Raw genomic sequence first — 27,023 nt, forward strand, 5'->3', positions numbered from 1 at the left:
TCACTGTTTGCCCTTCTTGTTTTTCTTGATCATGACCAACCAGTATTAAACTCAGCAAACTCTGAATTTAAGCAGGTGGATAATCTTTAACGGGCAAGGCTTTGCGATTCTTAAAGTGCTGCAGAATTCAGGACCTGTAGTTAATAGAGGAATGCTAATGCTAATCTTACAGCCACTGAGGACTGAGGTATTTCTTCTGACCCTCTATCTGGGGCAAACTAATCAGCAGGTACTAAGTAGATACATCAATGAAAGTGGGACTTCTCCAGAAACAAGTGCCTGACCAAAAATCATGAAAGTGTTATTCTTGGAACTGGAACAGCATCTGAAGAGGTACTTGTAAAATTTTTAATATGTAGATGCTTGATTTATTTGTTTTAATTTTGGGGGGAGGTTCCTTTATTTTGTTTGCACAAATACTTAATACTTCTAAATCAAGGTGCTTGGCACTTGTTAAAACTATTTCAAGCCAGGAACATCATACTGGTTGAGAGTACTGTCATGCAGAGTTGATTACTTATTCAGTGGAAACCTACATGCCTTGAAATATCTTTACTGCAGTATTTAAAATAATCCATATTATAAAATGTTTGCTCTTGTAGTGCTTTTATTTCTTTTTTTTCTAATGTTATTCCAGTTTTTACAAATCTTAAGTAATGTAATATTAAACAAAAAAAAGATAATTTGAAAAAAACAGGATTTGAAACTCATTATCAAGTAAGTTTGTATTCATTCAAATACTTTTCATACATAATATGCACTATCTTCTGTACTGTCACATGATTGAAGAAAAGTTTAGTTAATCTGTCTTGTTCAATGTTTGGAAAGAACTGAAATACAGCTTAGTCTTTTGCAACCTCCGTATTTACAGTGAAATATGAACTGCATGTTTTTGATATGGTTCTTTCTCGTGTTTAAAATAAATACCAAGTAACTTGGTGAATTGGAAGAATTATTTTGTTGAGTTAAAAATTCATGACAGTGAAGGGAAAAAAATGCCCTGACTCTTCATGTTGCAGAGTTGTTTTTCTGTGTGCAGAAGGAAAATACCCATCTGTGGGAGGGAGCATGGAATTTGTTCCTATCTTCTGATCTCTGAACTGGTGCTTTTGTTATGCCACACCCTTAAAATCTAAACCCCTTGATCTTATATAAATGTTTACATATATCAACTAATACTTTTAACTTCATATTTTTGTCACGTTATGTTTGTGGTATTGCCTGTGGAGAACAGCTTTCCTCTGCGAATGGTGTCACTTTAAACAATATTAAATTGTACATTGGAAAACTTTTTTTAAAAGCTCAATTTCAATTTTTTTTCAGTAACTGACACTTTCTGAAAACATGTTGAACTTTCAAATGAACAGTAAAATTGTAGTAAATTAATCTGAATGCTTAAGGGTAAATATAATATTCTGTAACAGCAAATTATATGTAATGGGAACAGTTATGTTATGTGTGAGTAGCACGTGTATACAGTAGTATATTGGTATCATGTATTACTGAACAAGGGAGGTAGTATTGAGGAGGTTGTTTCCTACCATCAACCAAGCTATTCCACAGAATGTGTAATGAAAAAGGTGTGGTGGAGTAAATGTGTAATTTTCTTTAATCTTTTTGCATTATTAAAAGGTTTTGTTGTGACTGACTTTCACTGATACACACAGGAACATGATGCAGCACCTCTAGTAATAAACCAAAGTCTGCATCTGCTAGCATTATACAGAAAATGTGGACAGTTTCTCCTGTAGTCTTACTCTGCAAGCTGCTTTCTATTTAGTTTTCATTTGCCTTTGATTTCTCTAGTTTCTCTTGCAGAGATGCTGGTTTTCTCCTGGTTATTGTTCAGTGAATTCAAGGTGGCTGGTTGTCCTGTCACCAAAAATAGCAAATGCTAAATGACAATTGCAAATGGCAGCCTTTCTTGGCTAATATTGCATGTGACTGTATGTTTTTTCTCAAAACTGACCCTGCTGGATGCATGGGTCAAATACAAAGAAAGAAGCATTTAGCTTTTTCTGGTGTAGATGTGGAATTTGAGAATGGGTGCAGTTATGTGTGGCTTTCTGGAGGAAAGAGAAACAATTCTGGGGTCAGGCATCTCATTTAAAACTTAGAGAATATGGATACAGTTGGGTGAATCTTTTCCTTCTTGCAGTCCTTGGTCAAGGGCAGTTTACAGCATACTGAGAAGTACTTGTACTCTTAATAAAATTAAATACTTTATGCATATTTTGCATTTTAAGGCTGCCAGAATGAAGTCTGAGAGTCAGAGTTTATGCTCTGGAGCTCCACCAAATTGTTTTGGAAAAGCAATCCCTAATGTCTTTGTGCTATTGGGGAACTGTCTAACACTAGACAGCTGGAAATGGTGATTGTATGGGTGTGCAAGAGCTCCAGCCTCTTGTGAAGTGCAAACTGCAGACAGGTGGCTGTGTCCACTTTGGATGTACACCATCATCTTTCCATATTCATACAGAGTAAATGGTGGTGTGGCATCCTCCACATTTCTTTTTGAAACTTGGTTGGAAGTGCTGAAGATGTGAGCAGGGAGGGTGGGGGGAGATAAACACAGGTCAGAAGATACTTCAGCCTTTGGTTATGGCATAAACTGGAAGGAGGGAGCACTGGCTCCATCTGCTAACTCTTAGGATGGGTAAAGTGGGCTGTAGTTGGTTAAAATACATTAATATTGAAGGCAGGCATGAAAACACATGTGTTGCTGTTATGTTTAGGTCATCCCTATCAGAACATCAGTAATTTAAATCTATTAAAAGCATACCTGAGTGATGGACCTGAGTCTCTGACAGGTGGACGTGGCAGTGTTAGGTTTTACAGTTGGACTCAATGATCTTAAAGGTCTTTTCCAACCTAAACGATCCTATGATTTTGTGTTATCAAGGGACAGAAAACTCACTGTATTTATAAGCTAATGTTCTTACTCTTCTAAAAAAAGAGGCTTTAATTCATCATTAGGTAAATGTTAGGTAGTTGTATTCTAATATGAAGAAATAAAAGTCCAATAGCCTCTTAAACCTAGTGTTTTCTCTATTTAAAGGTTATTTTTCACTCAAGTCACATCTCAGTCCTCCCAAGGATTTAAAGGATCCTTTGAAGTACCTTGACATTTTTCAGACTATCAGTATAAGTAAAATCCCCCAGCCTCAGAATCAGTTTAATGTTTCTGTTCTTCCTGCTTCAGTTTATTGACAACTTGGTTTAAAATGCTGAGTTCTTCAGAAATAGAGCAGAAAAACAGGTTTGGGCAAACTAATTCAAGTCAGGAGCCTATCTGAGTGGGCAGCAGTGCTGTGACTCAAACATTCACTTAGAAATATTTTTGTTTGTAGTTGTCATGATTGTTTGTACCTGAGCTGCAGATTGATATTACTGTCCACCTGGTGAGGGCCTCTGTCAATTAGTAGCAGCTGGGAACAGTCAGAGAGGAATTCCCCTGTTGTGTAGCTTGTGTGGGAGGAGGCACGCCTCCCTGGATGGGAGGTTGCCTAGTGTGGGTTTTAGGAGAGATCCTTCTGTCCTCTGTGCTTGGTGAACAGCAGTGGTGCCTTGGCTCTGTCAGGGGAGCTGAAGAGGGGATTTAAATTCTGTGTTGCAGTAGGGATTTTCTCTCCTTCCCATATATTGAGAGTAATGTGGCAGCTCACTGTGTTGATGCTGTAGAAGAGTGGCTACTGGGCTAACACCCTGTGTAAGAATGAGGAAATAACTCCTGGGAGCTGTTTTGGACTCCATGCATTTCTAACTGGGTTACTTAGACTTCTGATACTGGAGTTACTCTGGTTTTGTTTTTGTGGGGATTGGGTTTTGTTTTGAATGGTTTTAAGCCACAGAGGTTCAAGGTGTCATTATAATGGTAGTGGTTTCTGAAGGATGAAGTAATTGTTTTTCAGAAGTTTTAGGTGCCTGACATAGTATATCCATGAGCCTTGGACCTTATATATACAAAACCTTGGACATCTAATTAAATGGTTTAGGTGGATATCCACCAAAAACCATGCATCAGCAGTTTTAGGGAGAGGACAGGAATGCTTCATAAACAGGGTGCCACTTGTAAATGTAGCCATCACTGCATAAAGACGATTACCCAGATACGGATTAGGTATGACATGATAGGCTGCAGTCTTTCCTTCGCAAGTTGTGTATTAAAAGATAAAGAGAACATCTTCTGCTGTTTGCAGGATGTCTGGCTCAAGGGCAGCTAAATGTCAGTGGTGTGTGCCCTGCATGGCCACCATGGATCCAACAGTCTCAAGGTACTTGCTGCTTTGAAGCTAGAAGATGCTGTCCTGTGGAAAATTAGAGCTTCTTACTGCCTGAGGTTCCTTTGCAGGATCAGTAGGGTACTGAGGAAGGCTGGATCCTATTTGAAGGAGAACCAGGACTTCAGGATATACAGCCTTTTGTAGATGACCTGGCCCCATGCCAGCTGATTGCAGTCTCTGGCCTAGAAGGTGCTCCAGGGATGTGTTCAAAATATGCTGAGCCAGCACATCTATGTTCTGTTCTCTTTGGTTTGCAGTGTGGCAGAGTTTCAAGAACGAAGTGTTGTGCTAAAGTAGGTAATGCATCCCTAAAGCCACAAGGCAGTCAGGTCAAATTAAAATTTCGATCAATCTGTTCTTTAGGTAATTTTTAAGTTTTGCAGCACACCTCATTTTATAGTCTTACCTACTTTCCCAGATATATTGTGTTCTATTTCAAATCAGTATCACTTTACAATTTATTCCTTCAGCAAAGAGAGTGTAAATGGAGATACTCTGGGATTTCTGCGATTGTGAGTCAGCAGGATTTGTGTCTCTTAAATCACTGAAGCTGTGCCTGGATTAAGAAGCCTGAGAGTGCCTTCCCACTCCAGAGTTGAGCTCTACCTGTTTCTCAGTGCTGTACTTACTGAGTTGAAGCATCGACATTCATCAAATTCCTCTCATACGTTTGTTTTCACAGATGGGGGGAAGGTACAGGTTAGGCAGGAAATTATCCCACAAATGCTCAACTCAGTGGCTGTTAAAGGAAAGTAAGATTTTGGGGTACACTGTACTGTGCAGTCATATTCTTATTTGTTTGTGGAAATTCTCCCCATTCTTCCTGAATGGTAATGGAAGTAAATGGGGTTTGATTTCTAGAAATTAAAATATCCATTCAGGTAGAAAAAATACCTTTAAATAGGCTACAGTAAATTCAGCCTGTTAAAGTACAGTTCTTCTTGGATGGTACAGAAAGTCTTTACGTTTTCCTGTATTTTCTTAGGAACTCACCAAATGATGATAAACTGTGGGTTGTGGCATTACTAGAGCAGAGTATTTTGACCACTCAGAGATAAGGAAATATGGCGTTTCAATTTTGTGTAATATGCATGCATTGGCGCCAGGGGAATTAATCTTAAAGTCATTTCCCTATTTATATATTGATACTGCTGATACATGTGAAGCCATTTGCTGGTGATTGCAGAGACTGAAACTGTGGGAGTCTAAATGGGCAGCTGGATAGAGGTCTGTTGTCTTAACGTATTTGCTGAGGAAGAAAAGTGGCATTGAACTCTGAGCTTATTGTCTTTATTTTTCTATACGTGTAAACAAGTTGCAGCGTTGGGAGTTTAATGTTATTGAACAGAATGACCTTAAAATGGTTCTGCACAGCAGGGTGGTAACGAGGGATCTGCCACCACAAAAGCTGAGAAGTGGCCGATTTTCATCCTCGTTCACGGCAGATCGGTTTCGGCATCCCGGGTGCTCCCTTCCCACACTGAGGACTTAGGTTTTGTTTCTGTACTTTTCATCAGCTGTTCGTAATAATTTCTGTAAAAGCTGGGGTAGGGAACTTCATTCTCAGCTTCCTGAAGACCATAGGACAACTCTAGTTAATTGCAGAGGTTTTGGTTTTTTTCCTAGCAACCCTGAGTTGGCTTCTAGTGTGACAGGCTTCTGTGGGAAACACAGGCAAGTGTTGGCCATCAAAGGGCAAATGATATTCAGTGGGAAGTGCAGACCAGCTGTTAATGCTATACAAATACTTTTTTAATAAGCATGAGTAAATTATTAGCTGATCCAAGATTTTCAATATAGTTTCAAGGATAACAATTAGAAACAGGGGAAGAGGTGGGAAAAGAGGAAGGAATGGACTAAGGAGTTAAAAAAAGGCATAATGGGTGTAAACTTTATAAGGGGCTGGGGACAGGGGAAATTAAGGGCCTTTAGATCGTCCATCTCCCCCTTCCACAATTAGCAGTACTCAGTAAGACATAGTTTTCCCATTTCATTTCATGGTGTGGCTTTTCTGCAGCCTTAAGGAAACAGAAAATAATACAAGTTCAAAAATAATAGAAGATGACCATTCTTAGTTACAGGTTAATTTGGCTGTTTTTCAATTTGATTACTAAAGCCATTGTGTACTATTGAAGGTAACCTAGGGTGGGTGGGTGTCAGCCATTGTAGTTCCTCCTGGGCTGCTTGTCCTCTGAGTCAGAGATGCTTTTTAATACAGAGCATTTCATCTTTCCGAATGCTTGTCATGTCAGTGTGCCAAAACACTCCATATACTTGCCATGTTTGTTAAGTGTTAACTTAAAATGATCCAGTGACTCTTTCCTTCCCTCCTTCATTTAATTTTGGAGTATGTGGTTGAAAATCTGTTGTACAGTTAGAAGTAGGATTAAATATTTGTGTAAGTGTTTTTTGCTTTGAGAAGCAAAAGGGGTGTTCTTGCCTTTGAGAAAAGCTTTTACACATGAGAGGTACACAGAAGACCAGGGAATTGAACACTTTTTTATGCATTAAATCTTAAATTATTGAAGCCAAATTTCACATAAAGGAAAAATAAACTTGGGTAGTGAAACTTAAAGGTTGTAACATTTTATCACTCTTGTATATATGCTCCTTTATGAACTAAACTTCTTTCCCACATTCATCCTGGGGACAACGTCAGCATGCAGTGTGACATTGTGTGCAGCTTTCTGGAGGAAAGAAAATATTCCTGGCTCAGATGTCTCACTTAAAACTTTCAGGATGCTAATTTCACCTGTAATAAAGTTAAATGTTTCACACCTACTCGTTTGAAGGTTTCTGAAATCAGGAAAGCCTGTGATTCCCAAGCTGCATGTTACTGCAAATGTATAACTTCTTTAAATTTGGAGTAGCATGTGGATGTAATTTGAGGTTTTGAGTTATAGTAGACCTCAGCTGGCTCTGTGAGGGGACTTTGAAACTAATTGGATATGTATAGAGCACAGACCTTCATCTCAACTGCATTGCTCGATGGTTATCTATGGATGATCACGGGAAAAGGGATGCCCTACATCCCTCTCCAAGCACCCAAATTTCTTTAAGATGGCTCCTATTTCCCTGCAGAATTCTCTGTGATGGGTAACAAGTGGGTCATCTCTTTGTTTGACTGTATCCAGGTACTTGATTATAGACAATATGTTTTGTTTTGTCAGCATTAAAATTGGTAGAATCATTATAATTCTCATTAAAAATAACTAGGATTGACTTGGTAATTAGTTGCCTGTCAAAGAGAAAGAGGATATCCTCAGAGGAACCAGTGAGAACCTCTTCTTGTTTTTCTTTTGATCTTACATGGTTATCTTCTTGCTTTAAATGCAGCCTTCTGTCTCTAGTGCAGAGCTCCCAGCGTGATACTTCCGTGTATGCACCGCGATCAGAGATACTGTCACGTTATTTCCAGAGCCCCAGTAGGGTGTGTGTATTCTTTCCACTAAATATTTATTTAGTTATGCTTGCACATCTGGAAAAAAAAAAAAAAAAAAAAAAAAAAGCACTAACAAATACAGCACTTCATTTCACTAGCATATTGCATAGCTTTCCCTTTTATCTGTTTTTCCTGGAACTAAACTCCAATTTCTAGCAAACTAATAAACTAAATTATAGCTGCAAATAATATTTCTATGGGGGAGGAAAAGCTCACATTTAGGAAAACTGAGAGAGTACTGTCTTGTAGAAAGAGCTTTTTCAATTTAGCAGAAGTACATAAATTGAAATAGTGGAATTCAATCTGGAAATAAAATACATGTCTTTTGGAGCTGAGCAGTAAGTTCTTAGTGACTTGGTTTCTTTAAATCAAGATCTTAGCTAAAGGTTTGGAGCTGGAAAAGGAAGTTGGCTGAGATTTTGTGATCTTTATTTAGGCTATCTGAAGATGGGGCTTGTGTGGGTGGGGTTATTTTGTTTGGTTGTTCTTTGGTCCTTAGTCTGTTAAAAATATTTATGATTTACTGTGGGAAAGAAAGTTCGTTGGACAGCTTCTCCAGTTACGTACCTTTACTGAAATGAAGAAAAAAAAATGTGGCCTATTGAAATAAATGAACATTTAGTCCTTGATGTCAAGTACAGCCAGAGCTTTCTCTCTCAGTTATTAGCTTGGCAGAATTTTGCATAAGTTGGATGCTGGGAGGGTTGCTGTCAGTACACAAAGAATTTTGAATCTATGAATTTTAAGGCAGTATAGTACTCTGCCATTTATTCTCCATTTTTAGATGCCAAGTGGAATGCACAGTCAGATGTCAGGTAGAATCTAATTACTGTAGCCTTTTCTTGAGTAAATAGCAGATTTTATTTTTAACCTCTTCAGTACTTGCATTCTGCAGTTGAAAGCTGTTGTTGAAGTTCACAAGATCTCAGCCTGTCTGAGCGTAAGATGAAAGTGTGCTGTGACAGCAATTGCTGTTTTTCTAATATGGTTTCTGGTATGGCATCTTTGTAACATCATCAAAAGATGAGATTTATTTTATGTTCAGAAGATGCTTATCTAGGGCTTTTAATGTTGTCATCTGAAGGGAGCATACACTGACAAGGTACTTCCAAGATAAATGTTTTAAGTTAAAGAACTTTTTAACACGTGGAGAAATATGACAAACCAGACTTGCATAGAGACAAAATGATTCTGTGCTGTAGTTTACCTCATTATGTGCTTAAGATGAAAAGCGCTTTCTTCAAGTGCTTAGCATGAATAAATTGAGAGAAGAGGAAATCATTTAGTGGGAGGAACAGTGTTTAAGAGCTGAAATATTACAAAAGGTGGCATGTGCTGAAAAGTCTTTTACTACTGTTTGTATGTTCAATTTAAGAAGTCAGTTTACTTGAGGATCAAAGGTGCTGGTCGGACTCTACTGATTTCTCAGGAGCCCATCTCGAGTCTTCTTCTGTTACTTTATGCAGTTTGTGAACACCTGGGGTGCTCTGTAGATACACAGAGCATCTACACAGGCTTCCAAAGCATGTGCTAACTTGAATTTGTCCAACTCAGTGCACGACGAGAGTGCCTCAAACTGAGGAATTCTGCAGCCTTTCTCACCTCTACTCCCAGGAGTACTCCCAGCCTTTCCAGGAGCCGAATATCACGTATTATCTGTTAATGAGGTGGTTATAAGGTTTTGAGTAACACAGTAGTAATCTTGATGCCCTTCTAGAGGAAAACTGAGTTTGGAGAACTATCTTCCTTAAATATTCCATGTACATTTTTATTTCATAAGTGAGATATTTGTGAAAAACAGCAGCAAAAACCCAGTCCTTAAGAGTTCAGTGTCTGTCCTTGTCAGGCAGATAATGGGGTGTTGAATTGAGAAGATCAGATATAGTGGTGATGTCCCCTCCTCCCAAAAAATTTCACCCCAGTTTTGGAGATTAAAGTAATTTATATCATGGGGTGTTTTATTTCCTAGATTATCTGCTTTCTCAGCCATAAAGGGACATTTATGGTTTGCTTTTCTGTAGAGTGGGCAAAGCAGAACATGCATATTAATATGCAGTCCTACTTACGCAGCTGACAGCTTTCTGTTGAATCACAACTCTGCTTGTAGGCATCTAAAAATAAATGACATATTTTGTTAAAAGCCCACTGAAGTTAATGGAAGATGGTTAATGAGTTTAGTGGGAAATTGATTTAGGATCATATGTGTTATTTCTTCTTTGTGAAGATTAATACAGATTAAAGATGGCAATGTTGTTGTTAATTTAGTTTGAGAATGGTGTAATTTTTCTGTTGTAAACTGAATAATGGCATTCGATAATTATCAGTTGTTCTGGCAGAAGCAACAACCATCTTGGAATGAAACCATGACTTTATTTCTATATGTATGAATGAAAACAAATGCAATTGTCTGCTGTCTGTCCTGCAGCAGCAAAGCAGGAGTTTTGAGGATAGATCTATGAGTTTGCTACCTTCAAGTTCTTTTTAAAAAGCCTGATTAGCCTGATAGGACTTACCTATTTTTGCACCTACTCTGCCCTTTTTCTGATAAAGAACTACAAGGCACAGAGGTTGTCCCAGAGCTTTTGTCCAACCGCAGTTTTGTTAATTGTGCTGAGTAACTGCCATGGGGAGGACTCATTTGAGACATTACTGATTTTGAAGCCCAGCCTGTCATAAAACATGAATTTAGATCAAGTCAAGGAGTTGATACAGATTCCAGTACAGCTGATGTGCTGCTGGCACTGTCTGTTACACGGCTCCGTTCATCACTGGTGTGTAGTGAGTAACCTCTGCAGAGAAAGTGCTGCGGGGAGGTGTCAGTACCGCACGTGGTTCCCTCGGGAGGTGGGGGGGGAAGCTGGAGCCTGATGCCCCTGTTTGAATGCGTTGCCTCAGTTTACTTGCTGTCACGAGTTTGCAAGTCAGTACACGGAAGAGTTTTTCTAAAACACTTCCTTTAATTTTCAGCCTGTTAGGTGCTATCCTGTGTAAATTCCCCATATATCCAAAGGGTGGGATGAGAGCTGTGCCCTTGTGGGATATGAACCCTCTCTGGTAGTAGGAAAGTGGCTGTGAGGAATTATTATTCTTAAATGTGACCTCCCTGTGAACAGGATTCGTTTGTACTACTCTGCTGGCATTACTGAATGAAAGAATAGTAGTCTAGGACAACATAAATAAACTAAGAAGGATGATGCAGATACGCAAATGCTAAATTTAGCTTTAAGATGATTATTCCATGCCTCCTGGCTTTCCTGCTTTTCTGGGACCAGCACTTGTGATGTATGTGACTTGTAGCTCTTGGAGAAGTTAGCTGTAGAGAATGGAAGAGGTTTTTTACTTTATTTTTTTTGCACCTTTAAGTAATGTAACACATGCTGAAAGTGCAGATCTAGAAAAGAGTGGTTTTAGAGGCTGGCTGTTTCTTGTGACAGTATTTCATGGTGGTCTAGTTCAGCCTCGGGTCTCTTTCTACGCTGTAACTGGTAGAGAAGATCACTTGGACGGGCACTGAATGTAGTTGATGTGTTCTGTGACACATGAAAGGATAACATTTGTTGAGAAAAACGTCACAGTTAGGTGTGAGAAGGATCTTTTCCTAAATTATTAATGCATGTGCTGCAACTTTTAAGAGTGAGTGCCTTATGGTGCAACCTAAAAATAAGTGAATAGGCATTTTCCCTGTTACTGTAGAATAATATCAGCCGGCTTGCTAGAAATCCACAGGTTTGTGCCGTATGTGCTTTTGTAGATGATCAGCGTCTGAGTATTTTCTTCATAAATGACTTTATGGGCTCATAAGGTGTGTGTGAGGAATAAAGGGGGATCGTAGCTGTCTGAGAGTTGTCTCTGCAGTGTGTGGGTATCCTACTTGTACTGCTTGGCGTGGGCGAAGCGAGCAGAGCTGCGGGGTACGGGCTCGGCTTTGCGGGGCCGGAATGTGCGGATTTGGGGTCGAGGCGAGGGCCGGCTCGCTGGATAAGCCGTGGGAGGCGGCACCGGGACCTTCCCGCAGCCGCGCGCCGATAGGTGGCGCTGTCGGCGCGGCCACGGGCGGCCCCTCGGCTCGTCCCGCGCTCCCTCCGGGCCGTGCGGGGTTTCCCCGCCGCTCCTCGGGCCCGCTAATTATTATTATTTTCTCCTTTTTTTTCCCTTTTATCCCTTTTTTCCCCTCTTTTTTTTTTTTTTTTTTTTAATTTTAAATCCCCCTCCGTTGCTGCGGCAGCGCGAGCGGCGCTGAGGCCCCGCGCGTGCCGGGGCTGGCGGAGGCGGCGGGACCGCGCCCCCCCCCCCCCCCCCGGCTCTCCGCGCGTGCGGGGCCGCTCCGCGTAAGCACCGCCAGCCCGGGCCGCGCGCGGCGCGGGGGGGGGGGGGGCGCGCTAATGAGATGCGCGGGGCGGGGCGGGGCCAGGGCAGCGCAGCCAATGGGAAGCTGCGCCGGCGCATAAATGAGGGGGGGGGCCGGGATGCCCGGGTTTTGTGCTGCGCGGCGGAGCGCTGACCCCGCTCGGAGCCGGCCGAGCGCAGCCCCGCAGGGTCCCGCAGGGTCCCGGCCCCGCCTCGCCTCGCCCGGTGGAGCGGCCCCGCACGCACACACGCCTTCGAGAGGAGCGAGACCTGATATATTTTTTTCTGGGGAGCGTTTCTGGCCGCGGTTGCATGAATGCCCAATGTTGTAGACCGGTGGCAATGGATCTAGGAGTTTATCAACTAAGACACTTCTCGATTTCGTTCTTATCGTCATTGCTGGGCACCGACAACTCGTCTCTGAGGCTCGACAGTAGGTAAATAAGTGTTGTGTCTGAGCGGCTCTGCTGGCGCGGCGGTAGCGGGGCAGGTGAGCTCCGGGCTGGCTCCTTTGTCCGGGGGAGCCGCAGCGGCGGCACCGGCGCCCGCCTCTCCCCCCGGAGCTGCTGCCCTCCCCGGCGCCCACCGCTTCTGTCGCAGCCTGCGATTGAGCTCCATCTTTGTGGTCCGTCGGGGGCAGAATGGTCGGGATATTTGGTCGGGCTGCGGGCGGGGGGCTCGGCGCGGCTTCACAGGTTGCTTTGCTGCATTAGAGCATCCTGGTGAGGCGGCGGCAGGGCAGCGTGAGGATGACTTTCTCAGCCAACTGCCTACCAATCCTCGCGTTTCTTGTCTCTTAAATAATTCAGCCGCCGCTAATGTTGTATGTTTTTTCTCTTTCTTTCTCTTGCAGCTCCTCTGGTGCAAGCGTAGTAGCTATCGACAACAAAATCGAGCAAGCGATGGTACGTACCGATGGGGCATGAAACCTTGTTCGTGCTTGAAGCAGTAAACAATATGGGGATACAGCGCCGATACCCGTGCTGAGACGCGCTTCGGTAGCGGAGCCGGGGACGGAAGGGGAGGCACGGCGTCGGTTTCGGGAGCTTTGTTATTTTTATTTTTAATTGATCAAAGGCTTCCCGCGGGGAGGAATGCGCACGTTTGTGTATTGATGCCGGGGAGGGAATGACGGCATTGCTCTTGGCTACTGCCTCCCCAAACGATTGATCCCGGCTCCATGCGGCGGCGGAGGGGCGCTGCTGGGCAGAAAGCGGAGCCTGTCTGTGGGGTTTTACAGTTCCAAAGAGAGGGCGTTTAGGGGTACTTTTAATTTTATCTTTTTAACTCCCCCCCCCCCCGCCCCCGCCAGGCGCAGGCGAGCGCATCCCCCGCGGGCTGCAGCCGGGGCATCCACCGCCGCTGCGCCCTTCTCCCCGCGGGCGGCACGGGCGCTGCGGTGCCCGGAGCCGGCGGCTTCGCCCCGGGGGCCGCGGCGGCCGCTGCCCCGGCCCCCGCCCGGCGCGGAGCCGGGGGCCCGGCCGCCCTTTGTTACTGGAGCGGTGCCTGGAGCCGCTCTCCCGGGAGCCTCTCCGGCTGTTGCTAGGCAAACTCCGAGCCTTTAACTCCCGGCTATAAATAACTCGGCCGCCCATTGGCCGCGCCGCGCTCTGACGTCACCCGCGGCCGCGCGCGGACGGCGGGAGGGAGGGAAATGCGGCAACCTGCGCCCAGAACTGGCTGCAGCCGGCGCGCGCGGGGGCGGGGCCTGGCGCGGGGGGCGGGGCCGCTGTGCAGGCCGGGCCGCACGTGAGGCTCGGCGCTGACGGCCCGGCCCGGCCCGGCCCCGCTCGGCTCCGCACGGCCGCAGCCGGGACAGCGCCGCCCGAGGCACAGCGGGGTCACACTGCACAGCGGGGTCTGCCGCGTCTCCGGCGGGGCAGGCTGGCAGCCCGCGGTGGGAGCTGCGCCGCTTTCCTAACGTACACGCTCTTTTTTGCGTTTCAGGATCTGGTAAAGAGTCACTTGATGTACGCAGTAAGGGAGGAAGTGGAGGTCCTCAAAGAGCAAATCAAAGAGCTGATAGAGAAGAACTCGCAGCTGGAGCAAGAAAACACTCTGCTAAAAACACTTGCCAGCCCAGAGCAGCTTGCCCAGTTCCAAGCACAGCTGCAGACTGGTTCTCCGCCTTCCTCTTCCCAGTCACAAGGGACAACACAGCAGCCTGCTCAGCCAACGTCACAGGGCTCAGGGCCTTCAGCATAGCTTGAGATGTCATTGTCGTCATGATTGCTGGCTTCTGGACTGTCCAGAGCGAGGAGGGCAAGCGGGAATCCGCCACAGCCACCCTTCATCCATTTCAGTGCACACTGCAACCCAGACTGAGGACTCCATGCCTTGCACACATCAGGAGAGGCTTCTCCCCCTTCTATTACACACTCATCTGTCTCTCTTACCTCCCTTACCCCTTTGGCTTGAAGGACTCTATGTTCTTAGGTTGGTTGAATAAAATAAACTTCTTCCAGAGAATTAGCACAAGTATACTGGGGACTTGAGCAGCTTCTGCCAATGGTTGAGAAACGAAGCTGCATGCCTGATTTTTTTATTTTTTTTTTTTTTGTTTTTTTGTTTGTTTTTAAACCTTCCACTCATCCAGTGCTACAGCTGATACAAGTGCTTTTCAAACTTGGAAACGTGAAGAAATAGACTGGAGTAAAAAGTGATGGCTCAACCCCCTGTAGTGCATTGGGGTTCCAAAGTGTGGACTGGTGCGTAGGATCTAAAAGGAAGAGGGAGAAAGGTAATCTCAGTGTTTAACACTTAATTGTCACCTGAAACCTTAAGTGCAAATATTTGCACCGTTTTCTGAACCAGTGGACAGGTGCATAAAGCTGTATTATATATAGAAAAAACAGGTAGGTGACAATATAGTTGTTGGGTCATAGGATAATTACCATGAAGGTTATTTGCCTACTGTATATTTGTGTATTTAGTGTAATTACTTTGTAAAATAGAAAACTGTAACTATTTAGGTTGTACAGATTGAAGTTTAGTTGTCTAATTGGCTGATCTGAAGAAGTTTGAAAAGTTTTTTTTTTTATGCTACATATATAAGAATGCACCTACGCAACTGTTCGGAATTTGGCAAATTAATGCTGTTTGTGTAACTTCTGAAGATCCCTGGCTGCTGATTATCTTGAAGTAAATCATTGTTCCTTGTAGTTTGGTTCAAGATGGGAAAAACCACTCCAAAAATTATCAAGCCCTGCTAGCAAAGAATTAAAGAAAAAAAATTTGATTTCCCAGTATGGATTTTTTGCATATGATCTGTATAGTAGTATGCATATGTTTTTGTGCATGTTCTCTACAGTTGTAACACGTCAATGTATTTAATTGTTGCACTTGTCAACTTTCAATAAAGCATACAATGTTGATAAATCACAGTTTGTATATTGTACTGGTGTTAACCACAGCCACTTTTAAGATGTTGCAATGCAGTTTTACATGGGTGGTGAGGTCAGCTTTTCAAAACAGGCAGATACTGAAGTTAAACGGAGGAGGAGGGAATAGGGCACCTGACTAAGCAAAGTGCTGGGTTTGGTCCAGTTATATATGGTTAGGACTGTAGGGCCACAGATATGTGTTGTATATGAATGTATAAGTTGTTTCCTAGTGGCAAACTGTGCCCTTGCCTGTGCACTGGTCATTCCATGCTGGCACAGTTCCCATCCTTAACTTGGGGTGACAAAGGCAGTAAGCACTGCAGCTATCCCACCAGGTCAGCCTGTATTACAGTATTAATTCTGAAAAAAGTTGAGAATAATTTCCACTTTTGTGTGTACGTTTGGAAAAAATGCTTCTTTAGTAATACTGATTAAAACTGAATCTAAGCTTATGAATTTCTAGGTGAATGAGTAGTGAAGGTGTGATTGATACACTGTAACGAGGGGGGAGCAAAGGAATATGCAATTTTTAAGCAGTGACTTAAAATGCGAATACAAGAAATTAATTTGACAAAATATAAAGATTATTTACAAAGGGGTTTTTATAGGGTCATTTGAGTGCCTACCCCGTGTAGTGAAAATCAGGAGATACTATTTTTGTGGAGCTTCTTGTTACTGAGTAATCAAGTGTAGCAGAGGAAAATAGAAAGCTGAAGGTTCAAAGGTAGGACAGGTCACTCTTGTAATTTATAGCTAAATTTTTGCTTTTGGTGGATACTTACCCTGTAGCAGTTAAGGCACTGCTTAGCTGAATCACAAGTAGTTGAATTGCCTTTATTGGGATTGCCATATTAAAGTGCTTGCGTGAGCGTGTCTTCATGAACGTGTGAACTTCAATTCATAGCTTGTGTTTGTGAGATTTCAGTGTACAATTTAGGAGAGTTCTTAATGAGGAAACACCAGGAGAAATGCAGGATTTTTCTTTTTAATGGATTAAGCTAAAATTAGAAATGGTTGATGGCCTTTGTGGCAGAACAACACTTGAATTATTTGGATCCAACAAAAGGAATGCTAATTTTGGTGCTTTTTAAAAGGGCTTAATTGTCTCCAGTTGCCTTTATATTCTGACTGTCTCTTCAGTGCTTCCAGACCATAACATTGTGAAAATTGACTTTTTTTATATACTTACACAGATCAGCTTTTTCACCCGCTTCAGTTATCAAACCTTGTGAAGAATTTTTTGTTTGTTTAAAAATAAAATGGACTTCTGGGTTTATTTCTTAGAAGAACAGCATCAACATATTCTAGATTCCAGTTTGTTTTTTTTTTTTTTTTTTTAACTGTTCTTTAATAAATGATTTGGAAGGCTTCAGGATTTTGATTAGGTAACAACATTAATTTCAGTATACTGTACTAAACAGTAACAAATCAATGCTGGCAAATCTGATCATTTAGGTACTGAGTAGTTCTAAACTGTGGAGCTGGTTCTTGGAGCTGTTTAATTACTAAAATGAGGCTAAGCAATGTTTTGTTGCTGAGATGATTTTAGCAATAGCTCTGTCAAAGCTGCAGCCTCTTCATGAAATGGATTCAAATTGACTAAAATTGTGCTTGAAATCCAGACAAAGAGTAGATGTTTGTCAGTTATGTTGTAATACTTCTGGAATTAATTGTTTTGATTTTTCCTTTTGTTCTAGAACAAATTTTCAGAGAACTTTAAATCAAATGTTATCAGTGGTCAAGAGTGTTGTCTTTTTCCACCAAAGTTTTTCTTCTTACAGCTCTGAAATGCTCATGTTTTCATCCGCACTGAGACACATATTAAATGTAACATATCTTTTATATGTCAAACCTTTTATTCTTTGCATATCTCCAATTCAGTAACTCTTCAGGCTATATTCAAGCTGTTTGTCATTTAATTTCTTGCTGTCAATTAGCTGCACACTGGCTTTATTTTTAACAGCAATATGATCAAAGCAAATTATCACTGAGACCGGGTTGCTGGTCTTCTTTCTTCTTACGGCTTTCTTTTTTTTTTATCTAATACTTTTTTGGCACATAATTCTGAGGCAGGCCTAGGCAGTTCAGATTCTGGGGTCTCTAGAAATACTTGAAAGTGCTGGCTGTAGCTGGGGTAGAGCTATTTTTCCTCAGAGTATGGTATGGGGTCGTGGGTTGGATTTGTGACCAAAACAGTGTTGGTAACACAGGGATGTGTTTGTTGCAGTGAGCAGGGCTGACACTGAGTCAGGGCCCTTTCTGCCTCTCACTCCACCCCACCAGAGAGAGGGCTGGAGCTGCACAAGGAGCTGGGACGGGACACAGCTTGGACAGCTGATCCCAACTGACCATAGGGGTATCCTATAATATATGGTGTTGTGCACAGCATATAGAGCTGGGGGAAGAAGGGGAGGAAGTTCAGAACTATGGTGTTTGTCTTCCAAAATCACTGTTACACGTGGTGGAGCCCTGCTTTCCTGGAGTGGCTGGACACCTATAGGCCCATGGGGAGTGGTGAATAGATTCCTTGTTTGCTTCTCTGTTAAACAAGTTGTCTCACTTTTCTAATTCTGTCCCCTATCCCACTGTGGGGGAGTAAGGAAGTGACTGTTGTGGAAGGGAAGAGAAATAAGAGCAAGTGGCTGTTGTGGCACTTAGCAGCTGCCTGGTTAAACCACAGCAGTCCTTTTTGTTGCCTGCTGTGGGGCTCGAGGTACCACAAGCTGTGATTGGAAGGTGCACGATCGATTTTATCACTATTATTACTATTTTGCTGTTAATTGACAGGCTCCTGTTTGTCATAGGGCTTGCTTGCCTGAGTCTAGTGCTCATTAGTGGCTGCTCACTGCACTGCTGTGCTGCTTATCACCTTACTCTGCAGTGCCTGGGAACATTTTGATAACAGCCATGGCGATGTGTCGGGCTGGCAGATAGCCAGAGCTGCTGCTGTGCTGCTGTTCTGGACAGGCTGGAACTCCAGCGTGAACTTGAGTGGAAGGGCCTGTGATCTGTGGATGAGTCCATGTGGGAGCTGGACACCCTGAGGCATCTGTGGCCCTGGATAAGGCCATGCCAGAGCAGGTACATTTCACAGCATCTGTGGCCATGGTTATGTCTGTGCCACAGCAGCTGGACCTCTGAAGGGATTGTGGCCCAAGGGGTAAGTCCATACTGGAGAAAGACACGCCTTGAAACATCAGCAGCTGTGCTTGAGGTCATGCAAGACTACCCCAAAGTGTGTGGCTGTGGATAAGCCCAGGAGAGAGCAAATACACTCCTGGAGGGACTGAAGTCATGGGTAAGGCCATACTGGAGCAGGTTTATTTTCCAAGGGACTGGCTGTGGGTGAGGCCATGCTGGAGCAGGAACATCTCTGAAGGCATTATGGCCCGTGGAAAAGACCATACTGAAACTAGTCTACTGTGGCTGTGGGTAAGTCCATACCACAGCAGGTAGACCCCTGAACAGTCTGTGGTTCATAGATAAGGCTTCACTTGGAGCAGGTACACTCCTGAAGGACTGCGGTCTGTGGAAAAGTCCAAACCAGAGCAGGGCAAGCAGAAGAGTCAATTGCAATTTTAAACCCCATGGTCTGCTCCAAATGAACCATGGAAACATCTTGAAATTGTTGTAATATGGAATTTGGCTTGCATGTTATAGGAATTACTACAGCAGGAATTACCCAAACCAGTGGAGAACAAGCCTTACAGGAAGCAGTGCAAGTGCAGCAGTGACCTGTCGTGACCTGCCTTTGGTGCCCAGTAACTCCACACAGCACACCACGTCTCCTGTCCTGACCAGAGTCATGGACTAAATGAACTCAAAGGACATTTTGTGGATGTTTCTGCATGCTTGGCAGGCATTTCACCGAGGTGAGCCATAGACTAAGGAAATGATGCCTGTGTATTATATCAAGGGATGGTGACAGTGGTGGTGGGTAATGAGGATGCATGGATAGTGTGGGACCTGAGCATGATGTAAGTGGTATGGAATCAGGAATGGAGAATATGCTGGTTTGGGCTGGGATAGAGCTAGGATTCCTCGCAGGTGCTAGTGTGAGGCTATAGTTTGGTTTTGTGTGGAGAACAGTGTTGATAACACAGGGATGTGTTTATTACGGCTGAGCAGGGCTGACACAGAGTCGGGGCCCTTTCTGCCTCTCTCCCCACCAGAGAGAGGCATGGGAGAGGACAGCTGGGACAGCTATCCCAGACCATATGGCATCATACTCAGCATATAAAGCTGGGGTTTGGAATTATGGAGTTTGTCTTCCCAAGTCACCATTACATGTGATGGAGCCCTGCTTTAGTGGAGATGGCTGAACACCTGCCTGCCCATGGGAAGTGATGAATGGATTCCCTGTTGTGCTTTGCTTGTGTGCTCAGCTTTTGCTTTACCTGTTAAACTGTCTTGATATCAACCCCTAAGTCTTTCCACTTCTCTGAATCTCTCACCATCCCAGTGGTGGGGGAGAGTGAGCAAGTGACTGCTGTGGAAGGAAAGAGAAATACTCTTCAATAACAAGCCTGGCAACTGTCCAGAGAGCACCCAGACAAAACCTCCCAGCAGCAGTGGAGTAAATGCAGTGCCTTAGAGATGCCTCTCCCTAATTCTTCGGGAATAAACCAATGCCTGGGAGACAGCTTGCTGTGGTTCAGCTGCAGAAAGAACCCCACAAGGCTATTTGGGAATTACCACCCATGATTTTTTGTAGCTACAAATCTCAATACAAAGAATTTTAAGTTTTAAGAATTTTAATTATTTATTCCTTGCAGGGAGAAATAGCAGCTTGCTGGCTGAAGGCATACTTGTTTATTTAATATGTGCCATTTGCAAAACCTCTTGTTAAGCATCCTGAGCACAGTAGTAAGAGGTCACATCTTACAGATGATGCATTATTTTCACTTTTCTCTCTTTAGGATTATGTTTTTTAAATTCCTGGTGAATTTTCTGCTGGAGTAAACCTGAAATAAGTTAGAAATTCAAGGAAATCAGCCCAATTCAAACCTTTGCTGTTCAGCATTACTTCAGATGAATGAAATGAAATGAAATGAAATGAAATGGAGAATGATTGCTGGAGGGACCTCCTGAGAAGTCTGGAGTGAACTGGAGTGAAATGTTTGGGGATATTCTGAAAAAGTCCTGCCACTGGGCCAATCCTTTTCCTGTGATGAGTAAGCAGACTCTTCTGACTGCATTTATTTAGTATGTGCTGAGCTAGGTCAACAAACGGCCTGCTTGAAAATCCCAGGCAAGGAGTTTCCAGCAGACACTGGCAACTGCCCTCCTCAACTGGGATCCAATTTCCAACAGGAGCAAAGCCAAGCTCAACAACAAAGTTAAAAGCCAAACCATTAATAAACTGACTTCCTTACATTGTAAATACATCGGAAAAGGGCAGCAGTTCAAAAGGGAAAATGAGCCAAACTCTGATTATTTTCCTTGAAACTGAATCCCAGGGGGTGATTGTCCATTGAGATGCCCCCAGGAGAGTTGTGCTGTGCCAAGAAGCAAGAGAGTTTGGGTAGGACATGGCCAAGAGGCCTCCAAACTGTTGCACAACAGGAATTTGGGTACAGCGTAACAATCATCTGAGGAAAGGGAAAACAGTTCTCACAAACCTTATTCCTGAGCTAAACCAGGTTCTCAGGCCATCTTGAAGCTTAATTTTGATTCCTCAGCTGTGTTGGGTGGGGGTGGTTTTTCAGTGATGTGTATGTGGTAATACACACTGATTGTGGCTCAAGCCATCATGAGAAAGTAGCTACAGGAAAAAAAAAAAAAAAAAAGGGTCATAATGCTCCAATTTAGAATCTTGTAGTTTGGGTGCACTGAGAGCTCTGTTAAAGTTCTTCTCTGGAGCTCTAAAGGCACTGCAAAATGACAAGAGCTTTTGATCTGGCAAGTGCAAGCTCAGGGCAAATCCACCTCAGTCTTGGAAGTAACAAAAGGGGAGTGAGTAAAACCTTTCAGCCTTTAAAACTAAAGTCAAGAAGAACAAACCTCAATGGCCTTCAGAATGGAAAGCAGATGAAGCTGTTCATCAGGGAGTACTGGAAGCAATGGAGATGAGCTTACTTATGTATTATTTAAATTACTGTTAGCTGCTTTCCAGTCCAACATACACTCAGGATCTCTAGGATTTGGAAGCTGGGTATCTGTGCTGAGGTTTCAGATCTCTCACCCCACACCCCCCAAAACCAAATCTTGTTAAAAGAATCTACCTGCATTATGCTCTCTGTGGAGGCTGCTGTAAATGGCCAGTCTTCCTTCCATTACTTTTATTACTGAGAACCTCCCTGTTCTGCCTTTGCTCCTGTTTTAATTGAAGCTTTGCTAGCAGATAGCCATCAGAAAAGACATCTGCAATTCAATTAGATCTGTGCTTAAACTCATGATCTCTGTGAAACCAGCCGCTGCCAGAACTGAGTGCCCTCCATGGACTAAACTGGGGCTGCAGCCTGCCGTGCTTTGCACTTCATCCCCCTCCTGCCATGCTGGCCCCGCTTACAGGTGCTTGAAATGAGGATCCATTCCTCACAGGAGGTTTGTAGGAGCTCATTTCTTCTTCCTTGCATAGCCAGAGAGAAGCTGGAAACTTGGCACCACTGAGGAGCCATGAAACCTGTTTTATAATGTACTGAAAGTGGTTACTTCTCTACTCTGCAGAAGAGAATCTCTGCCATGACAGGTGGGATATTAAGGAGTTCCAAAGGTGCTCCAGGGGTAACTTATTGCATATTTTGCATAGATATGAAAGCATGATGAATTTATAGGAATGTCCATACTAAAAGAAGTTGGGCTTTTTTGCTGACTTAATTCAGTCTCTGGTGCTGTAAGTGGCATGTTCCCTGGTGCCAGCTGCTCCAGGGCCACCATTCCTGCTTGCAGTGACCCTATGAAGTGACTGAGGTGAGGACCAAACATCTGGGCAGGCCAGATCACTGAAACCCTGCAAGGAACAGCTCTTTGGAAATATTTCCATGACCCTAGAGGTAAATGTTGGTCTCTAAGTGATGTCAGGCTGGTTCCTGACATGAACCACAACCTTGTTTATGAATGCTCCAGAAGAATGTTACAAAGTGCTTCAGTGGTCTCGCTTAAAGCATTTGTAAGAACTGATTATAAAGACTTGCAAAATCACAAATGAAAGAAGCCAGAAGGACTTTGCAGAAAAGAATCAGTTGATGAAAACCCCAGATCTGAGGTGAAATGAAAAGTGAAGGTGAGCATGAAGAGTGGATTTGGATTGCGGCTCACTGCAAGCTCCCCTGCCTTCAGGGAGAAGTGGCCCCCAGTTGATAGAGGGGAAAACCGAATACTTACCTGGGGTGGGAGAAAACCGAATGGGGATCAGAATAATGCAGCTGAGTGTAGCAGATGGGTTGGAGTGCTGTACCTGTCTGTGCCCCTGAGTAGAGGGCTTAGCCTTGGTGAGAAGCCTGCAGCCATGGGCTTTCTCCATCTGCCTTTCACAATATTGTTGCTCTTGGTTTATTTTTAATAAATCAAGTGAAATCTTACAGGGGAAGGAATTAGTCTAGCAGGGGTCCCTTTCTGTTTTAAAGAGTGAGGACGTTTGGGACTGCTTTTCTATTGGAGCATCCTCAAAGCCTGCAGTGTTTTAACTTGCTCCTGGACAATCTGGGCTGTCCAGAACAATCTGAGTTTTGGCAGAACACTTGTATGTGCCTAGACGCCCCCCAGGCCTGTTTGATCAGGAGGTGGAAGGGGACACAGGGGGTACAGGAGTTTTCAGCTGGCCACTGCCAACCCACCCTTCCCTTGAGGAGCTCCTCATGAGGGTTATGCCCCCAGCCACTGGTGAGGCACATAGGACAAGGAGAGGGCTTCACCTCTGCACCCTATAACCCAGGGGAAAACACTTCCACTTTCCATGGATTTTCTAATTTCATCTCAGCATTGCTATTCATAGGCAATCTGGAGGTAAAATAAACTTGTACCACAATTCTCTTTGCATTTCACCACACTGCTTCAGTGGCAAGCACCCCTTTTTTTAAAAAAGTTTCATTTTGGGGATGTGAAAGTACAGGTATCAGTTGTTAGTAATTTAGATAGGAAAAAAAATCTTGTATCAACGCTAAAAAACTAATGTAAATATAAAACACTCTGTAGAAGGCCACAGCAGTTCTGCACACAGTGATGTACATGCTGGGGGAAGGAAGAATCCTTCTAGCAAAGCCTGGCAGTTCACAGCTTTTCCAGCTCCTGGAAAACCAACCAATCTAGGGAAAGGTTGAAATGAAAACATGTGCACCCTTTTGAGTTGTTGTATATGAAAACTCTCAGACATTAATTTTCTTTTCAGAAAAAGATAAAAGAAAAGCAAACTTTATTTTTTATTTAAATGTTCACAAAACTCCATTTCTATATATACTTCAAAGTTTCCCAATGAAGCTACTTGGCAACATCAGTACAAAAGGATATATCAGCTGTCATCTATGTTAGAAGAAAACCCAGGATAAACCTACAGTATTGCTAATTTCTGATGACCTTATCATAATGCCAGATAGATTTGATGTTCCCATTAAAATGTGAGTTTCTGAAATAATGCTGCTCCTGTGAGATTTGTACCTTCTATTAAGAATGAGTCAGCTTCTAGCCTTGGGTTTCTGGGTAAAAGAACTGAAAATATCAACGAGCTGTAATACACCAAGCTAGAAATCAGAAAAGAAATCAGAGAAGAAAATTCCAAAATAGTTTTTTTAACATAAAATGACATATTTGGCCTGAAATTTAGGATAGTTTGACGACTCTGAAATCGTGTTGCACCAAACCTGTTCTTGTGCTGTGACAGTGACACAATCTGCATTTGGTGTCATGATGCCCTGATCCTGCAACAAATTAAGGGTTTGGGGTTAAACAAACACAGGATAAATCTTTCTGTTTCACAAAGTGGGACTGAATTTTTTTCCTTGATGTGTGACAGTTTTGTGATATTTAAGCTTATGCTGGATTTTTAACCTTAAATACCATTTATCTCTTTCCCTCCCAAGGAGCATTTTGTATTCAGTATGTTTTATCTGGTGACTCATATTATCTGCAAATAATCAAGCTGAAATACTAATTGCTTTTGAAGAGGGAATAAAGGATGACATTGTTCTGGATCATCAAAAGCAATTCAATCTGTTCCTAAGGCAGGAATAAAGGTTGCAGCCTTGTTTACAAAAATGGGGAAGGCAAGGAGCCACTCTCTTTCAGTTGTGCAGATGGGTGAGGAGAAACAATGTTCAGATTTGGGTTATAGAATGCTCCAGCTCTACTGAACCTCTTAAAAGTAGCATTTAGTTCAGAGGCAGCGGTGTTCATTCACGCACCCCAAAAGAATCTGGAGTGATTATATTATAGCTCTACAACCTGGGCAGTGTTTGGCTCCAACTGCTTTGTAGAAGATTGCTTCCCTGGAGTTCTTGCAGACTGTGCCCAGGCACCAGGGCTCATGCCCTTCAGTGCCCAGGGGCACGGCCACCCTACAGCCAGCGGTGCTTTCTCAGTGGCCCCAACAGTAGGGGCAGGTCTGTGCATCCAGAGCTCTTCAACAACAGGTTTCCTAAAGCTTAGGTTGTGTTTTGAAGGGTCAAGAGAAAGCACTGACTTTTCTGTTTTCCAGATACTGCTAAGTTAATGAGACTGAAAAATAGCAACAGCCATTCCCAGCAAAAATAACCAGCAGCAGTAATGGTCTCATCTGCAATCTGCTACGTGTTGTCCTTTCAGAACTTCATCAGGAACACACCAAAGGACACGAGAGTTGTTTGAAGAACTGGAATCATAGAATAATAGCATTGCTTCTGGTTGGTTTGCAGTGCCCAGCCCAAACCTCTAGCCTCCCAGGCTCTGGATTTAAGGGCCTGGAGGAGAAGCCATATGAAGAGCAGCTGAAGTCTTTTGGCCTGTTCTCCCTGGAGGAGACTGAGGGGAGACCTTGCAGTCTCCAAGTTCCTCATGAGGAGAAAAGCAGAGGCAGGCACTGATCTCTCCCTGTGGCAACCAGAACCAGGATCAAGGAAGGGAGTCAAGGGAGATTCAGGTTGGATATTAGGAAAAGCTTCTTTACCCAGAGGGTGGCTGGGCACTGGAACAGCTCCCCAGTGAAATGGTCACAGCACCAGCCTGACAGAGACCAAGAAACATTTCCACAATGCTCTCAGGCACATGGTGTGGTTCTTGGGGATGGTGTTGTGCAGGCTCAGGAGTTGGACTCGATGATCCCTGGGGGTCCCTTCCAACTCAGCATATTCTGTGATTCTGTGAATAATGATTTATTGCATATTAAAATACTTACTGTTGGGTTGAAATGACAAATGTACACAATCCTATGGCTTTTGGTTTTGAACAACTTGCTTTTAAAAGATGAGTGGCTGATCCCAGGCTTAATTGTTTCTTGAGCAGCCTTTGTTCCACTGATGCTGGAAAGTCATTTTCCAGGCTGTGACACCTGATGACCTGAAGCATGAGGGCATGAAAGCAGACCCAAACATGAAGTGACCTGTGCGTGGTGCCTGTTTGTGCTGCACATTCTGACACAGAACCCCGGTGTGCAGCGGCCTGGCTGTGCTCAGACATGCTCCGTGTGTTGACGCCGCACCAGCATGTGGTTGTGTTGAACAAACAACTCGCTGTGCCCCCAGACTGGTGCTGCCTTGGGTCTCTGCCTGACCTTGGGTGATGTGATACGAGTCCTTCAACCCCAGACTCGTTCAAATGCATGCTTGAAATGCAGTTATTTGGGAAGCCAAGGACTTTTCTCCTAGCAGGGCTGGGTGCTGTGCCTCCGATGGCACATGCCTGGAATGGGAGGTGATGACCTGCACCACCAGCACAGCAAATGCCCTTGCTGCTGTGGGTAAGGATACAAGATAATGCCTGGGCAAACTTGAGACTTGTTATCTCCTGCTCTGGGATTCACCACATGATTGCAGGGACAAAGTAGCATAGATGTAGAATGACTGAACCTTTAAGGGACCTGGGGAGGTCATGTGCTCCAACGTCTCACTCAGAGCAGGGCTAATTTTGGCATGAGGGCAGATGACTCAGGACTGTTTCCACCTGAGTTTTGGAAATCTCCAAGGACAAAAAAACCCACAGCCCTTCTGGGGAACCTCTTCCAATGTTGTTTGGGTTTTTTTCCTAATATCCAATTAGACTTTTCTTTGATTAAACTTTTGTCTTGGCTCCATGAAGTTTCTCACCTCATTTGCGGTAAAACAATTCGCAAGTTGCAGATTAGGAGGAGTCTTTTCCCACTGGTGAAACCTTGTGCATGATGCTTCCCTTCTACTACCAGTTATCCTGAGCTGCAGACACCTCCTCCAGCTGCTGTGTCCATGAGAGATAACCAGCCCTTCCTCAGCTCTGACTGTCCACATGGAAAGCTGGAATAGCATCTGCTGACAAAGCAGGAGAAAACCTGCTTTTAGGGAGAGGAAGAGAGGCTGGTTGACTTTATCTGCTCCACCTGCAGCTCCCGTGTTCGGGGCTGCACACTCACACCCAGCCTGCCTGTGGTGTCCATGTGCTTGGCATACATGACTATGGAAGAATTCG

General features: G+C 43.7%; 1 protein-coding gene and 1 long non-coding RNA gene across 7 annotated transcripts in view; both read left to right on the top strand.

Moving 5' to 3' along the window:
* TSC22D1 (TSC22 domain family member 1) overlaps nt 1-15,453 on the top strand; it is a 90,953-nt gene extending 75,500 nt beyond the window's left edge. For 2 of the 6 annotated variants that reach the window (XM_053934161.1, XM_053934160.1), the window contains 2 exons: nt 12,926-12,977; nt 14,020-15,453. In XM_053934161.1, the coding sequence (XP_053790136.1) occupies nt 12,926-12,977; nt 14,020-14,277 (310 nt within the window). In that variant the 3' untranslated portion in view covers nt 14,278-15,453. Of the gene's footprint in view, nt 1-12,194; nt 12,510-12,610; nt 12,698-12,925; nt 12,978-14,019 lie in introns of those variants that run through there. The other 4 variants (XR_008429168.1, XM_053934162.1, XM_053934163.1 and 1 more) reach the window with 4 other exon arrangements.
* Nucleotides 15,454-18,311: 2,858 nt separating this feature from the next.
* LOC128784029 (uncharacterized) lies at nt 18,312-21,233 on the top strand. Its single transcript, XR_008429337.1, has 3 exons — nt 18,312-18,887; nt 19,116-19,327; nt 20,375-21,233. It is a non-coding gene; the product is annotated as an uncharacterized LOC128784029 (long non-coding RNA).
* The last annotated feature ends 5,790 nt before the right edge of the window (nt 21,234-27,023 follow it).

The sequence above is a fragment of the Vidua chalybeata genome, chromosome 2 (genome assembly GCF_026979565.1).
Source record: "Vidua chalybeata isolate OUT-0048 chromosome 2, bVidCha1 merged haplotype, whole genome shotgun sequence".
Taxonomy (NCBI): domain Eukaryota; kingdom Metazoa; phylum Chordata; class Aves; order Passeriformes; family Viduidae; genus Vidua; species Vidua chalybeata.